This window comes from Schistosoma haematobium, chromosome ZW (genome assembly GCF_000699445.3).
Source record: "Schistosoma haematobium chromosome ZW, whole genome shotgun sequence".
Taxonomy (NCBI): Eukaryota; Metazoa; Platyhelminthes; class Trematoda; order Strigeidida; family Schistosomatidae; genus Schistosoma; species Schistosoma haematobium.
Window position 1 is genome coordinate 19,537,066 of NC_067195.1, and position 18,389 is coordinate 19,555,454.

At 35.1% G+C, this 18,389-nt stretch overlaps 2 protein-coding genes across 3 annotated transcripts in view; one reads left to right on the forward strand and one right to left on the reverse strand.

The window, feature by feature from the left end:
- The window catches only part of MS3_00002958 (uncharacterized protein), a gene marked incomplete at its 5' end in the record, with an annotated part of 52,066 nt that extends 40,559 nt beyond the window's left edge, over nucleotides 1-11,507 (forward strand). Inside the window, 6 exons of one of the 2 annotated variants that reach the window (XM_012936973.3) lie at nucleotides 1,294-1,569; nucleotides 5,197-5,610; nucleotides 5,921-6,364; nucleotides 8,370-8,549; nucleotides 9,648-9,854; nucleotides 11,165-11,507. In XM_012936973.3, the coding sequence (XP_012792427.2) occupies nucleotides 1,294-1,569; nucleotides 5,197-5,610; nucleotides 5,921-6,364; nucleotides 8,370-8,549; nucleotides 9,648-9,854; nucleotides 11,165-11,254 (1,611 nt within the window). In that variant the 3' untranslated portion in view covers nucleotides 11,255-11,507. Of the gene's footprint in view, nucleotides 1-1,293; nucleotides 5,611-5,920; nucleotides 6,365-8,369; nucleotides 8,550-9,647; nucleotides 9,855-11,164 lie in introns of both variants that reach the window. The other variant, XM_051210630.1, reaches the window with a different exon arrangement.
- A 3,476-nt stretch (nucleotides 11,508-14,983) lies between these two features.
- Nucleotides 14,984-17,702, reverse strand: PABPN1 (Polyadenylate-binding protein 2; the record flags this gene model as incomplete). Its single annotated transcript, XM_051218684.1, has 5 exons — nucleotides 14,984-15,312; nucleotides 15,392-15,726; nucleotides 15,760-15,830; nucleotides 17,434-17,530; nucleotides 17,565-17,702. Coding segments are annotated over 5 exons (675 nt in total), but the record flags the coding sequence as incomplete, so codon positions are not given.
- Between the last annotated feature and the right edge of the window lie 687 nt (nucleotides 17,703-18,389).

Genomic DNA, 18,389 nt, shown 5'->3' on the forward strand with positions numbered 1-18,389 from the left:
TATATCTGTTTCCCTCGATAAATTAAATTAATTCTTGGTCAATGACGTTCACCCGTCTGCATCTTTCACTTTTTTTGACCTTGATCTGATATGTCTGACTGACCTAACCTGTCGAAATGACTGTGTATACGATATTCAACTGACATATTCTATATTATCTATATGATAGATACTGAGTTATACGAAGTTAAAAATGACCACAAAACAGCCAATGAAAATATCCTCCCATTCGCTTCATTAATGAAATTGGACAAAATTTGAAAATTTTATATCGCGAAGAGTCAATCAAAATCGTCGAAACTTTAAATATTTGTGTGGAATTTAAAAAAGGATGACTTTCATTGTATACCACGTAAAACGAACATCAGAAATATCTTTATCTGGTGCTTAGAGTGTTTAAAAATGTTTTATCATCATCGAGTAGAAATGTTAGTGTTAAGCTTATCAAATTCTCAAGTCTTTTTATATAGATTGTGTATAACTTACAAATCAATTCTAAGCCTAAATCCTAATCAGGAACAGTATGGGGACTTTGTCTCCTTATAAGGACTTTAAAGAAGGAAATTCTATAGCCATATAAAGGAATTAATATGTCGTTGGTTTTCCGATTTAAAGTTGGCAATCCTGTTGAAGATTTCATTAATTGTATTTTATATATATATATATATATATATATATATATATATATATATATCCCCTTCAAACCACTCATCTACAATAACTATTTTTTTGTTTACAACGGGCTAAAATTTGTCGTGATTGTTTTAAGAATCGCTAAAGCTCGTCACTGTACCGTGCTCCTACCTACATAAAGATCATATTCACTTACATTTTAGCCATTCATTTCAACTAACTACCTTAAATAAATTATTTCAAACTACTTTAAGTTGCAGATAGAAAAGAGTTGACTTTGTTGGATCGATTGCTTAATATTTTCCTTCATCTTATTTTATCGTTGTGAGGTGAAGTACACTTAAATCGGATTCTACGATCTAAAATATGTCTTAATAAAACAGTTCATATATTTTCATAAAATCGAAATTCTGATTGTTGTTTTCCGCTTAACCAATGTCACATACCACATTAAATGCATAGCTTTTATCCTGTTTTTCGTCCAATTTTGTTTTCCTAAATTTTCTATTGATTAATACAAACATTTACAAACTATGATCCCTTCTATTTTATACAGCTGAGAAACTAAAATAGAAATGTCAACAAAGTTGATGCATTTAGTCACTTTATTTACCAAATACTCAAATAACTAGTACTTTTTCTTCATTTTAATTTTTTTAGATTACATTACGATTTGCACCTTGGATAAGAAGTAGCTCATCACTTGCAAAAAATCTAGCAGTAGCTACTACTCAGTTTTACGGTTTTATTGGAAATAGTCGTCTTCCTGGACGTGTCATCCAATTTAATAAAGATTCTCAAAATCCAGAAATCGAAGCAATGTTTTGTAGTTTAGCTGCAGGTTTACCACATTTTGCCGAAGGGATGTGGCGTTCTTGGGGAAGGGATACTTTTATTTCACTCCGAGGTTGTCTTCTTCTAACAGGACGTTACCAAGTAAGCCAAAAATGTAGTAGTTCGTCTCCTATACGAAGTTAAAATCTTGAATATTTTTAAAATTGACATTACTGAATTCTTATAATTAAAATTCAGAGTCTCTCACTCTTGTTGTGTTTCCGTAATCACAATCCTACATTTCAAGACCACCAAAGAAACGTATATTTTTGCGTGTGCAATTAACTTGTACCTTAAATGCTAGAAGACATTGTTCGCTTGCACGTTATCCATATTTTTCTTTAAAAAATATTGGTCGCACATGATAGTTTTAACTTAGTTCAAAGTTGTAGGTGACGAATTAACAACAATTGACGTGATTTCGAACTTCGGTAGATACATGTGGCTGGTTCATCTGCTAAGCTAGTATAGCAGCTACCAATTTTCGCTTGATATAATTACGCGGTTACCTTAGTAAGACTTAACATCAGAAGATGATGCCACTGACTGTAAGTTTGTACTCAGAACGCTTCTTAATTCAGGTCCACAATACAACATGAACTGATCTTCACAGATAGCGTTGGTATTACCCAAAATCAAATGGAGAAGTGCAAATAAATTCACTTCTAACTTATACGTTCAACAATTTTTTTTGTTATACACATTTGTTATCTATCTACTTAAATTTATCTTGTTTAGTTTAATATCTTTCTTTTGGTGATTCTTGCTTTTTATAGGACTGAAGAATGTTACGAATTTACTAGATGCCTATGTATATGTATATGTGTTAACGACATTCCATTTTACACAAGTAACTTTGCTAATTCCAACAAAATAATTTGTAAAAGCTCGTAACAGTTTATTGAGGCACTCAGTGTCATTCTAAGAGTTATATGCTTTATGACTTAGGTTTTTTTAAAAAACTAGATATTTATCCGTTGGAATCTTATGATGACATGGTCCAGATGTTTCTATTCTTTATCTGGATTGTCAACACCCGGATAAATTGAACTTTACTTAGGTTGCTCAATCAGATTCTTCTCCTTCTTATGTGCATCGATTAACTACTACTATTAATGTGCACAACAGACGTTCAATTCCAGTTTAATAACACCATATATCGTCAAATCGATGGCATAGCAATTGGAAGTCCACTAGGTCCAATTCTGGCAGATATTTTTATGGGGTATCTTGAAAACATGGTGCTTAAACAGGCGATTAGCGAGACGACGGAATATTCTAGATATGTTGATGACACGTTTACTGTCTGCAACAATAAACAGCATGCAATCCGCCTGCTAGAACTCTTCAATAATGCTCATCCTAACATACAATTTACTATGGAACATGAACAGAATGACATGTTCCACTTTCTTGATGTTGCTATAAAACGTAGGAGAGACGGGACAGTCCAACGTTCGGTTTATCGAAAAAGTACTTGGAATGGCCTTTACCAGAATTTAAATAGTTTTTGTCCACTGAATTACAAGGCATTAGTTAAAACACTATTTTATAGGGCAAAAAGGATATGTACTACTGACAAACTGGAAGAAGAATTGATGAACGTGGAAAAATGCCTACGAGACAACTTTTACTCACAAAAGTTTATTGACAAATATAAAAAGCGTAAAGAAAACACTACTGAAGTAATTACGGTCAATAAAAAACCAATAACTATAAATCTTAACTTCAAAGGTGAATATGTTGTAATCACAGTCAACAGGAGACTGAATACTGCGCCAGCCAGAACTTATCCGGTGGCCAAACTTCTAATTCTGTATAAAACAACATTTGAATAACTCAATCAAAGCTTGATAGGCATCCTTTTCATGTTACCGCCAATTGTATTTATAAATTTACGTGTACCTGCCAAAGCAGCTATATTGGCCGAACAGAAAGGAGGGCATATCTTAGTTTTTTGAACATGTTCCAAAAACCCTCAGAACAAGAGACAGAAAGACTCTAAACAGTGCAATCACCAAAAATCTCCTTGATACAGGACATCAGGTCGATACCCTACAAACTCCAGATGTTTGTTGAAGCCGTTGTTATGAGACGCCAAAAACCTGATTTATGTGTTCAAAAGGAGATGGTTATTAATATTTCCTTGCCTTGGTGACTAATATTCCTTCGCTGTATCTTATTTTTTCTTTTTCTTTAAACTCTTTCTTGCATTTGTTACGTCACTGAGTTTTATTCCAACTATCCTCCAAATCATAAATAAATAGTATATTTGTAATATCCCAATGAGTAGAAAAATTAGATTTTCGGCCGTTTCGTGGCTTAGTGTAAGTCACTTCTTCAGAGAATAAATAACCAAATTAAAATTAATTCTAATTAATATTACAAATATATTAATTTATTTATAACAATCTACCCAGTGCTCAATTTATTCGAAATTATCAAATCAAACCTTGGTAATGATACCTATATCTTCCAAATTAATAATCTTATTTTATCAACTGAACTCTACTCATTTTGTTCCTATCAAGGTTTATTTGTTTCTAACCGTTTGAACTGTTGTCACAATGTTCTTTCATCACATAAGGTATATATTTACAATATTCAGTCTATTAAATTTATTTACATCCCTGCTATACTATACTAATATGTCTTCAATATAACTTCCAAATAAACCCTCTCATGTAAGTAATTTAAACCCATTTTGTAATTATGATTTTAAATATCACAGGTTGTAAGCAGCTGACGAGAACCAACGAAATAAAAATGAATTCATGCTATTCTGCTATAATGTTTGTTCTTGCTCTTTTCAAAATGTTAAAGGGAACTATGTGTATGAAAAGAGATGTATGTTGACTCAGTTAATTCAAATTAAGGTTAAAGTTGTAATAATCATAATAACAGCAAAAATGCAGGAATGAAACAAACACTAGTCTTCCAGCTTTGTATGAAAACCCGACTCAACTGTTCAAAATATTGTTCAAATGATTAACAACCAAACTTTATCATCACTTAAGTTTATTTTTCCTGTTCTTTTCGAGTTAAACTTCAATCTAATTGTAACCCTATTGAGATTGAACTATTATATATTATAACAGTTTATTCATTGAAAAAGATTTTGTGCAAACTTTCTATTACGTCCTTGATCTGTCTACCCAATAATACACACAAGATAACTTGTATCAATCTAGATTAAGTCCTTGAACTATAGGCTAACTGGTTAACCCTGAGGCTAGAAATGCGTGAGTCCGAATCGAGACTAACTGCCTTGTACAGAGAGATGGAAACTATTCCATCACTTGATTAATTGACCAGCGCGCGCGCGCGAGAGAGAGAGATGAGTCAACTGGAACACCACTCGATTTATTCCCAATCCTGATTCAGGTTAGTCTAAAAAGATATACGAGAACATAGATGACTAAAATGACCACAACGTACAAAAAATTAGAAAAATACAATTATGTTCAAATTGGGCATTAGGGTTGAAAAATTGAGTACCAAAGATTATGTTTAAATTGCAGTAACTTTGGCATGGAACTGGGAATAACTGTGAATTGTGCGTCAAGCGAAAGCTTATGCTTTATAGGATAACCTAGGGACCAAACTAAATGTTAGTATTCTACAAACTTTGAATTAAGTAGAATAATTTTTCAAAAAACGGCTGTCGTCGTTTTTCATGGCTTCTTTGTCCCTCTGTTCACATTATTTTCCTTTCTCTTCATTAAACAGGATGCTGCTAACATTATTCTCAGTTATGCTAGTTTATTAAGACATGGACTAATACCAAATCTTATAGGAGATGGTTACACTGTTAAGCCAAGATACAATTGTCGTGACGCTGTTTGGTACTGGTTATATTCTATCGTTATTTACGAACAATTTATTTCAAGTACTAAAGAATGCTGTCTGGAAGGAGATGATTCTTCTAGTATTTTAAATTGTCCAGTTTATAGATGGTTTCCAGATGATGATACAGTTGGTTGGCCGGATGAATATTTGACCAATTCATTATCTAGTCAACGTATACAACCCTTGCATGAAACAATGCAAGAAGCTTTGCAACGACATATTAATGGTATTGAGTTTATCGAAAGGAACGCTGGGCCAACTTTAGATGAACACATGAAACCGGAAGGATTTAAGGTTAGTTATCGATTGTGGCATATATAGCATCCAAATATCACTTTTGTTTTATATGCTATTGAAGGCAACGATTTAATCATTCATGAATTAATTTATGAATAGGCGATATTAGGAATTGAATTTTTATATTATTTACTAACACTATTAAATTTAAATTCACTCAGTTTAGTACGAACCAGTGGTCGGGTTACGTACCCTGAATACGGCAATGTTTATGGATTAAATGTATTCTATAAAATAGAGCAACATAAAATATATTCACTGAAAATTTAAGAATCTCGATACATTAGTTTTTATCATTTCATTATAGGTTCAGGCCAATATTGATTTAAATACAGGATTTCCTCGTGGTGGCAACGCTTTTAACTGTGGCACATGGATGGATAAAATGGGCAGTTCATCAAAAGCTGGTAACCAGGGTATACCTGCTACTCCTCGTGATGGTTCCGCAGTCGAATTAGTTGGTTTGGCGTATGCAGTTGTATCGTGGTTAGCAGAATCGCATAATCAAGGTCCAAATTACTCTGGCTATTATCCGCATGCAGGTGTTCAACTGACATCTGGTAAGGAACTTTCATGGAAAGAATGGTCAAATCTGTTGAAAAATTCCTTTGAATCGCACTTTTGGATTCCGGAAAGCACAAAGGACCCTAACTTGCTTTATAATAAAGGAATTTATAGAGATTCTTTTGGTTCGTCTGGAGGATACACAGATAATCAGCTACGCCCCAATTTCCTTATAACTATGGTTGTAGTAAGTTTTAAACTATGCAAAATATGCATTTTTACTAATATTATACTTGATTAACTCAGCTTAACACTACATAATATTATGGGTGTAATTGAATAGATCTTGATAAACGAAGAATATCTCTTACTACTATTATACGTAATGACCTTATCAATATTTTTTTCTTAAAAAGTAGTTTTTCTATACATATTTAGGTGTCGTGCTTATGTGAACAGTTAACCAAATAATATTAATTGTGACCCTTATTATCATTCCTTTATTTCACTAACATTTTGTCGTTAACTTCAGCTTGGTAAATGCAACCGCTGTTAACCCTATGATTCGGGGATCAATTGTAAAGCATATTAACTGATATTAAGTACTCATCGGTGTAGTATTCTTGAACACTTCACTTGACTGGTTCTCAAATCAAAACACGACTTTGATAGAAACGTAGATATACTACATAGCAAACGACAAGTTAAATCAGTATAGTATGGAAATATCAATGGACTCTTAAACTCTACACAGGTAATCTCATGTCTTCTCAGCTCATCCAACTGATTAGTTGAGGGTAAACTAATAAACGCTAGCCATCGTGATTTCAGAAACATGTTTAATCAAGCCCCTATCATGCTATTAATAGAAGTTGCAAGTAGCTGCTTGTTCATGAATATATGTTCACGCTAATATTTGTCGCGCTAAAATCGTGATTTAGCTTGCATTTAGCGACAAATCAGTTACTGAGATACCCTTTTTTGTAATTATTACTGTAACACGAAGGTCAGCTGGACAGTGGTATGACAAAAGTATTAGTTTTTGTAGCATAAAGACTGCGTTGTGATAGATTTGTAATGATGATCGTGTAAGGCTTTGTTATCATTAGGATATTTTTCTTGGACTGTATTAAGCAGTACTAGCTAAAAAAAGATGTATCACTTGCTTTATGAGATAACTTCTCTCTTAGTAAGGGTTTGAAAAGAACAAATAAAACTCTTTAAGAAGCTTAATTCATATTGCTTTGGTTGTTTGAATCTTTGCATTGACTTTTAGGACTGCAATTGGTCAGTCTCTTATTGGCATATGTACATCCTTTGCGGATTGTCTTGATATCATCTTAAGTCACAGGCAATATAAGCAGAAATGGATGGCGATTAGCAGTGAAATCCAGGACGCGCGTTGTTGTTCGTCATCGATTTAAATGACATACTGATGTGCATGTTCGTAACTAAAGACTGTTCCAGATGTTTTGTGACTAAATAAATATTCATTACTTCAATACTTATACAATACAAGTTCACAAATCATTTTATAATTTCATTTGTCTTTGTGTGTCTGTTGCCATTATTTCCCCTTTTTGTTGATTACAATTTGCTTTGTAATAACACCTACTGGTCGCGTCAGTGTGATGATGTAGCTGGGTGACAGATCCATTTATTGTAAATGTACCAATAACTAAACGCCTGTAGTTTTAACAAACTCTACTTTTCGTTCTTTCTCAGTCTATTGAAGAATTTTATTTCAAATTGATGAAATTTAATTGAAATTATGAACCGATCACTGTTAGACCACTGTTGAAAACCTGGAAGGCCTCCCCATCCTAATATGGACTACTCAGCAGTGTGGATCCACTACCCTGCACGTGGTAATTGAACCCACGACCTTCGGTTTCACGCGCGAACGCTTAACAGCTAGACCGCAGAGACGGCATCCTACGGTGCTAATGTCTAGCTTCAAGCAACCCACGATATTGCACGACCATCTTCCATCGTCTCCGGTGGGCAACTCTTTCACACCCGCGAGACCTAAGATTCTGGGTTCGATACCTGCATGCGGAGTCTTATGCTAGGATGAAAAGGCCTTCCAGCGCCTCCAGGTTTACTATGGTGGTCAAACATTTTTCGGCTCATGATTTCAGCTAGACTCACCAATATCCACGCCTCCATACTGTTAGCGAAATTCATTGATTCCTGCTGTTTCATCTTATTTTCTTGAGTAAACTTATCTCTAAACGAAATTATTCTAATAGGCCCCTGAATTATTTACACCCGAACGGGCATGGAATGCATTGGAAATAGCTCAACAACGATTAACTGGTCCATTTGGTATGTGCACTTTGAGTCGAGATGATTTAGCTTATCGAGGATATTATGATAACTCAAATGATAGCTGTGACTTTTCTATAGCTCGTGGTTTTAATTATCATCAAGTAAGTCTTTACTTCATTTCTTTATATGCTAAATTTCCACCTGATGAAATGTCTATCATTTCACACCTTTTTTAGTCATATTCGCATTGCAAATGATTTTTTTTATCTTTGTCAATCGTGAAGCCACAACTGTTATTACTAGGTTATAAATGGATCATCACATTTTTTGTTTTTCGTTAATTTTCTTTTTCTTTTAGAGGATATCATTACCTTGATTTCAATATTCTCATTAATCGTTCCTTAGTTATGTCATGCACACATAATACACAATTCATACTAATGTACTTCATTGAAAGTGTTGATCTTCTGGTTTCTTCAAGTATGACAGTAACATTGACTGCGTGGATCGAATAATGACATTATTCTTTGTATGTTAAACAGCTATAAACTTTCATGTCAGGAAGTTAGTAACTTTACGAATAATCTTATATTCTATCGATTTACTGTAGCTTATATGTGCACGTGCATTGAAAAATTAATTATTACCGTCATAGTATACGCACATTCACAGCTATTTCTATTATACATGTATACCAAAAGATTTCACTTTAATTCCATTTTATTCCCGGTGCTGCGGTACGATCTTCATATTAAAGTAATCGGTACGAGTAAAACAATTCGTCATTACAGAGAAATAAAATCTGAATAGTTCACTGTAATTCAAATACACAAAATCAAGGTAATTCACAAACCATATTGTTAAGTGTCAGGTGAATAACCGGGAGTTATATCTCAGTAGCTCTAATGTCGAAACAATTTCATTTTATTCTCATTAATCTCTCCACTACAATCAAGAAGGTTAAGGCACAGTTCAATGCACGATAAACATTTCAATCCTTTTCCAGTTTCTACATTTATCGACCAACTGGCGTATCCGGTGTCATACTGGTTTTCTCGACATTACGTAAATGGTTATACTACCTAGTAATGAATAAATACCGTTCCCTTATAGTCTGGATCTTAGTCCGTACTGGTCAAATCTAACAGCCAGTTAACTATAAACTTCACTCAGGTTTTATGTCATTTGGCTTTAATTTTTATGCCGATTGTGTGATAATGCATCATTAAAATACTTATTACTTACTATTTTGGATTTAGGGCCCAGAATGGTTGTGGCCAACTGGGTATTATTTACGCGCTCGTCTTAAATTCGCTCGCATGCTAGGCAAATTCGATCCTAAACAATGGGGTCATCTCACTCTCAACGTAACTACAGAGTGCCAGAAAACATTTGCCAGACTGAATCAGAGAATGGAATCAAGTCAGTGGTGTTCTCTTCCGGAACTGACAAATGCAAATGGTCAGGTAAGATTTTTGAAATCCCTATTTATATGTGAACAACATATGTATATTTCTCACTGTATTAGGTTCGATTCCTCATAGTTACGTAGCAAAGAAATAGATCGACCTCTATGTCTGACCATAGTTGTGTTAACTAGTAAGTCGTTAGCAACGTGAAACCTTGGACGTAAATGACAATTTGCCAACCACATCAGCACAACTAGATTAAACTATTCTAATAGTAGTAGTCGCAGTAGATCTCAGTTCAGTTCATGAACCTCATGGTTGTTATATATTGTGTTGCATTTTGTTTGCGAGAATGGTAATGTTATAAACTAGTGCCGATTTCTCCTGATTATTAGTAAGGTGATGTAGCATCGTAGTATATTGGGAAGATATGATACTTCACTATATATTGTGATACTGTAGAATGCACAAAACTCAAAGTATATGTGGTTTAATTTCGCAGTGTATGTTTACTAATCAATAGGGTTCGATTTAGTTTCAACTTTTCAGAAAAGTGATCATTAATCTAAATGAAGGGATTTTTTCTAATAAATTTTGAGAACTGTTATCGAAACAAGAATGACTGGCAACGTTTTTTATTCCACAATTTTTTTATATCAGTCATCGACTTGAGGTGTTTCTGATACCTGGCAAATATAACTCAGTAACAAAAAGAATTATTGAGGCCATAAGCATTTTTCAAACGATACCAGTACTTTCTACACTTCATCTTTTGATGATGTGACAGTAAAAGACTTTTTAGGTATCATTACGAAGCTTTGATTTGATAATTTCAAATAAATTGAGCATTGGGTAGATTGTTATAAACAAATTAATATATTTGGTTATTTATCCTCTGAAGAAGTGGCTTACACTGAGTCACGAAACGTCAGAAAATCTAATTTTTCTACTCATTGGGATATTACAAATATATTAATTTATTTAATAAAAGACTTTGTTCATAAAATTAACACGGTGATAAAATCAACTATAGTTTTCGCAAGTTACGGCGCACAGTTCTCTAGAGTGTTCCATGGACTATAACTGTAAAGAATGTGATGACATTGATAATTTGCGTACATCCCGGTTATTTTAATAGTTTACACTAACTATTATAACGTAGGATCAGGAATATTAGTAATACACCAAATATATATGAGACTTTAAAAATGATTACTGTGACAATTTCGTGGAATAGCGCGAACTTAGCGTAAATTCTGAAAACGACCAATAACAAATTATTTCCACATAAAATAGCATGAAATATTTTCCAATTTTTATAGACTAGTACTGCGTAGATAAATTAAAATTTTTTTTTCGATTTTCAGCTTTGTAAAGATAGTTGTGAAGCTCAAGCGTGGAGTGTGGGCTGTATTTTAGAAGCTCTGTATGAACTTATTTTCACACAGAACAAATGAGGTCCTTCAAATTTTAGAACCACGTTAGTTATCTTAATACGTTTATTTTAACACTAGTTCAGCAATCCCTTACCTATAAAATGTTATCTTTATTTTGGAATCTTTATCATAATTTGAATGACAGTGTTTAATTTTGCCTTTATATTTTAAACTTTTACAAGGTTTTCCTCATTGTAGTTACACTTAACAGTCAATTAGTACGTTATTCATCATGCAACCTAGATAAATAAATAAAAACCCTATCCTATCCTTTCTCGTAAATTCTTTTTCCAGTGTTTATTGTTGTCTGGGTGCAAATAAAGTGATATCTAAGTGAATTAAAAACTAACCCAACTGAAACACTTGATTAAGCTTCATGGATTTTGAGGTTCAAGATTACATACTTGCGACTGTTAACCCTCGTAGAACATACGAAGAGTTTTGAACCGACATCAGACGTAATTAAAAACTTATTAAACACCGCACTTGGCATGGAAGATAGGACTCTGTTCCGTGAACAAAATGAACGAATTGTGTAAATATCAGCCTGTAATATATTTTACGCTGAAAAATCCTATCGTATATTTCTGACTCATGTAAGCTACAAGAGAAACTCCCTGTCACTGTTGAAGAATTTTAAAACCCATAAATCAAATTCGCTGTAGTTATCATGCTTTCTCGAATACTTGTCATTATAACAATGGTAAGAATATCCAAGCTATTCATACTTGTCATTCCTCGACCCCATTAGATTCTTTTCAACAATCACTCCGATATCGAATTTCTCACTGTAATGTATACCATTTCCACTCCTTTTTCTGTTCAATCTATCGACTTAATCCTATAGGCCTGTTGTCTGACTCGATTATTATTGAATGATGACGTTAATAAAATACACATCCCGCTTGGTCCCGTACATATTTTCGTCAGTGCATGACGAAATAAAGTAGGCCAAATACGAGAATGAGTTTTCGATACATATATCTCATTCATCTGTAAACGCTGACTGACAGATAAGAGAGAAACTGATCGAAGAAGGCAAACGTGGCATATCAATTTAATGAGGCGTGACTCAATATTTATAGTCAGACAGAAAAACCGACTAAACCTATTTGACGAAGAGAGTGAGTGGTAGACCCACACTCATTTACTTAAGCCTGTTACCCCTGGTACAACATAGGCCCCAGTCAGGATGGTCCAACCGACTATGTTTCCATCTCTTCCAGAGCTTTTCATTCAAGCGTGATTTGGTTGATGCTCGTTGTGTTGCACTTCGGGATATTGCTTTCTCCCTTGCGTATATTGAGGCCTACTGTTGCAGACGCTGCTGCTACTCTGGCTAACTTTACCAGAATTTGTTACTGTGTACAGCATGGGAGGGATAAGGTCGCTCGCAAAGTCCAAATTGTCTAGCTGCATCCGTGCTATGCACTGCATTTCGTGCTTCCCCTGAGATGTACAGGGGCCATCAAAAGAAAGAGAAAGGACGGAAGTAAGCAGACTCGTCTGACAATAGTGCTCGCCTGGAAGACATTTGTGAGCTGGCCTACATGCACGACCTTGCAGTGTAGTATGTCGTAAGAATTCCGTATGATAATGACATGCTTCCTAGGTGCTCCATAGTATCGAGGACGGTTCTACTGGGTCCTCATATCTATGCTGTCAAATGCTTCCTCGTAGTCAAGGAAGCTGATGTATGGTGACCAGTTCCATTCAACTGACTGCTCAACAATCATGCGTAGTGCGGCGGTTCGGTCTGCACACGGCCGATCCTTACAAAACCCCGCCTCTTCATTTCGAAGTTGGGCGTCTACTGAATCTTTCATTCGGTTCAACAACACTATTGAAAAGCTTTACTCGTACTAATAGTAGTGCGATGCCTCTGTAGTTCTCACAATTGCTGAGATCTCTTTTCTTAGGTATCTCGATGAGGTGTTCATCTTTTCATTCTGTTAGTACTTGCTCTTCCTATCAAATCTTTCTGAAGAGAATGTGAAGCATCATTGCAATTACTTCCATGTCTGACTTTAGTGCTTATGTTGGTATGCTGTTTGGTCCTGCTGCCTTATCACTATTGAATGCTTTATGGAAATGCATACTTATTTGATTGTTGGTGTGGTAACATCTATGGGAAGGTCTGTGTGTTGCCTCAAAGTTGTTTGGGTTCAGTGGGGCTTTTCTACTCAAAAGCCTTTCAAAGTGTTCTACACGCATGTATCCGTTGCCGTTCAATCTGTGATTGGTATACCATCTTTATTGACTAGTCGCTCTAGGTTATTATATTTTCCTGATTGCTAGGCTGAGTACATTATTTAGTTACACTATCATGGTCAGTTTATTGACCTCACATCGTTGCGTGTTACAAAATAACATGAACATCTAGCTACCCTTATTTACATAGCCAGAAATTATTGTCTTTAATTTTGACCATCCAGGTTTCTAGCCGTCTATGATTCAATTAGCAACGATATAATGTATCTTAACCGGATCGTATGGCTTAGGTTTTATTCTACAAATACGTCGGATAATTAGAAAACGGCTTGATATGTTGATAATCCGGTATCGCATCAGCAGACTTCGGTCATTAATGGAGCATTATCTAGAATCCCGCTCAAGACCGATTATTCGAAACATAGGCATACTTTCTCGCATAATTTGACTCAGATACTGAATATATATTATATCCCTTCGTCATTTTAAAGATCTTGTACCTGAAATGTCCACTCGGTGAGTAATGAAGTTTTTTATGGAAAGGGAGTAAATGCTTGAATGAATGTGGATCACTTACAGTGCTTTACAACATTAAGCAGCTTTTTTATTTGTAATGATGGTAAAATATTATGAAGAGGCCGCTAGGCATAACTATTATGCACTCAGTAACCACAATGAAATCTTATTGTCACAATTTCACTACACAGAACTAACTCTAAAAAGGATACAGGATACATTTGACCTTTAATAATTGTATTCAGACGATTTGTCAATGTACATTACGTGAGTATAGTCGGTATCTGCTTTTATAAGCTACGAAGGCATCAACTAAGACTTGATAAGTATCTCGCTGAGGTTGGATAGAAGTCCAGAGACATATTGCATTTTCAAATGAGGAATGTTAAGTATGCTAGTACCAATAAAAATGAGTGGTGAATATTTTGTACTACTGTTGACATAATATGAAGTTGTGATGAAACATCTTATTGTCAAATGATATCTAAAGTGATATCCTGATTTACTTTTTTGGAATTAAAATAATTTATATTTTCCTGAAGGTTTCAAAAGACCTTCGGCAAATTCTAAAGAAATTGTAGTTACTCCTTTTACCAGAGTTCGAACACTTGTTTGGTTAATTCGTCTTATCTTCAAGTATTGAGCCTTAATACTACTCCACACTTTTTATAGTTTGAAGTTGTCCTTCTCGAAATGATTTCTCCAATGTTTAGTTTTCTACTTTATTATTGATGTAATCATGTCAAGTCTTTCGCTATTTATCTTGTTAAATTTAGTGTAATATGGTAATGCTTGCCCTTCACTAAGTTGTCTCCATCCATGATATGGATTTCATTTTTAAACAAATGAAATGGGTTATTGTGGTTAATTTTAATTCACCTAGTTTCTGAAAGAGCTCAGTATCAAGATTATTGGAGGTATGAGAGACAAGTACATTAGCCTAGGGTGTAATTAGTAACCTCAGACATGACCTTACGAAGTAACAACGTTGACCTGCATTTGACCATAGGTGAAAACACATAATTGAGTTTTTCGGACATACACATTGATAAACAAGCCAGATGTTACAAAAATCAAATTAGCACCAATTTACAATGGATGTTTGAATGTTAATTTTTCAACAGGTATGTTGTAGTCTTATTAGATTGCAGAACAAAATGAATGCGGCATCATACAATGGTACGAAATACCCAAAATTTGGACAACAAAGCTATTAGTTCTGCAAAATGGTTGGATAACGAAGTAGAATACAAGGACATGTTGCGGAAGTTTCTTCTGTGATCGATTTCTTTTTCCTTAACTTTTTCATTGGTCCAATTTAATAGGGGGTAAAGTAATAACTACCACGTCGCCTGAAAGCATGGAAGAGAAGACAAGCCTTAGACTCTCAAGAAAATAATGATGAATTTTACTAGTGCTTGCGATACTTACCGATATCGTGGGAATCGCATTCGACCAGCATATGCTGGACGGAAACCAATAGACATCCCTCTGCCGCGCGCGCGACCTCTCACGAAAGGGGGACGATTTGTCATGGACATTCCTGGAACATTTGTACGTTTAGGTAGGACTTTCAACTGTCGACTTCGAAAAGATGAGTCATCCAGAGCGATTGCAGCTTCAACAGCATCACGAGTATCGAATTCAATATATGCGAATCCTTTAGGGTGTCCAGTAAATTTATTGCATAATATAGTAACACGGTTTATCGGCCCGCAACCACGAAAATGTGCTTCTAGTTCATCGGCCGTAGAACCATAATCAACCTAACTGTTAATTGAGGTACCATACTGACTTACATTTCCAACATATACAGAACGCAAGTCAACTTCAGTTTTATCTTCATCTGACAAATTTGAGTTATTGGATTCTGCAGCAGAAAATAAAATTCGAAATGCTAAAATGAAGTCAAATCAGTGTGTACAATACAGAAAACTTGGGTAGCCTAAGCGCGTTAGTTTTTACACCGACTTTAGGAGGAAATAGTTTAGTAAGAACGTCACGTAAAGTATATCGAACAGCGAAAACGAATATCTTGCAGATAACTTTAGAAAGTAATTTTCAACGTGTGTGACATGAAAAACGGCTGGAAAGTATTGTTCTAGCTATTTTGTGTATATAGACTAATTATTATGTAGACATGAGACAAGTGATCATTTAAATTCATGAGAGATTAAAATGAGTCGGATTCGCTAGACCAGTGGTCAGGCGATATAGAGATAATTTTTTTAAACACATAGATATTGGTACAAGGAGGCATCATATACATATACGCCACACAAATTTCATTCGATATGTATGAGGGCTGTGATACTGCCCGGGTGCCCAAACCGAAGCAGGTGGTTTTCTTAGGGGGCCACACCCCGAGCCTTCGACCTAAAAATCTGATCCACATGGCAGTGGAGCATCGTAAGGAGATGCAGTCGCCATCCATGCTGTAAAAATTTCATATTGGTGATTTCCACGTTGTGATTATTTACCGACACTAGGTGTGGTTGACAGAAATGTGCAGGTGGTCATTATAAATCAGCCACGACATGAAAGAGCTATACAGGGTTGGAACTTTTTAGTTGACCATGACGTCTAGTTAAGGATCCCAAGAACTGTGAAAAAGTCGGTCATAATAGAAGGCAGTTGCGATCCTAGCGCAGTTTTCTACTGCATTTCATAAATGATGAGGTTCCTTGCGTGAAAGTACTTATTGACTATTTCTAATTGAGATCTGCACTTTTGCCAAATGCCATCTGTTTAATTATTTGTTGCTTTACTACCTACCTTTCTCAAATTCTTTACAATATAATCGGCTCGTTTTTGATGTTCGCATGTACCAAGATATGATGGGATATGTACTCAGAGCTTTCGGTTTGAAGCCAATGATCTTAAATCTTGTTTAAGCCGTCGCGGTTCGGAAGGCGAATCGCCACAACCAACTACGTGTGATCGGCCGGTAATCTGCATAAACCAGTCCTAGAAGAACTATGCTCAATATTACGTACCCGGTTTTCAGTTACGATATGATGACAGGCAGCAGAATCATATAGACATATGCTCAAATCTGACCAACGACGAGTGATGACACGTGAATGATGTCGTAAAGCAGGACAAATGGATTAGAATGTGGTCACTGGTAAAAACGAAACTGTTTTGATAGAACACAATGGTGTTAGTGATTGAAGAATATGTGAGATTTCAATGATACAAATATACATTGAAACAATTTATACAAGCATTGGGGGGCGAGCATGCTGGGCAAGCATGAAGCAGTACCAAATTAACAGAAACAGAAAAGATTGTTAAACAACACGCGCCTCCAAACCGTGATTCTACGACTAATAACTTCGTAACAATTGAGGTGAAAACGCTATTTGACAACAGAACTTGTACATAAACGAGGGGATGGTATGACTCAGAGCTAAGTACAGGGGTCTTTTCGCGGTACAAAATTAACAACATACAAATAGACAAAAACTTACTTGAGATTGGAGACTTGTCGATAACGCGGCGCAAGTCATGTAATTTATTTGCATCTGCTTCAATTTCTTTGAAGCGTTCTTTGATAGCCTCTAACTCCTATAGCAACATAAACTTTTGTAGTACTATTTACAGCATCGAAATGCATTTCGTCGGTCACGCTGACGTCCTCCTTCCCGTTTTCATCTCCGAACTCATCTTCATGAACATCGTGATCTCCGTCCAAGACATAATCGCTCATCCTTTTAGCCCGCTTAAGGCCACGGCCCAAAACAACTTAAACAGTATTGGGCTATTGAACTTACAGCTCTAAATCATGTACTTTCTTCATTTCACCATATGTTTAAATCCTGTCTGGGATTTTCTTTAAATTTGGGTGTTAAATAGCAATGTCATGTTATATATTATTTAAAGATTTGTATCAACTCTGAAATGTTCGTCATGGAAGAAGTAACAAGTACGTGTTCCTGAATTATACCAGGTTTTTATTTATGCGAAAAATTTCATCGATTCATCCGAAAGGCTGAACATACCAAGTTTGCTGTTTAATATCAAATCAGTAATGGATAAGCTTGTTGTTCACATTGAATTATATTTATTAAAGAGTTTCTTAATGATTCAGGTTAAAATCCACTAATACACGAAAAGTAAAGTTTGGGGTTTTCGTTTGTATGCTAAGTGTTATCGACGTCTTTCGGGATTATTATTCCACCATAGCGGGTTAAATTTAGGCTGTTTAACGTCGATGTTTGTTACATATATGCCTAGTATTCACACTTTATAGCGACTAATCCAATAGATTATTGATAGGTAGGCTAAATCTTTGGGATGTATGAGCCTAGTTTGGTCATGTTCATATAAATAATTAAAATACACTGTTAATTGAGCTTACTTGCAAGCACTGTTGAACTTTTGGTCAGATCTTTACGCCTATACACTGAACACCAACTTTGTCTGA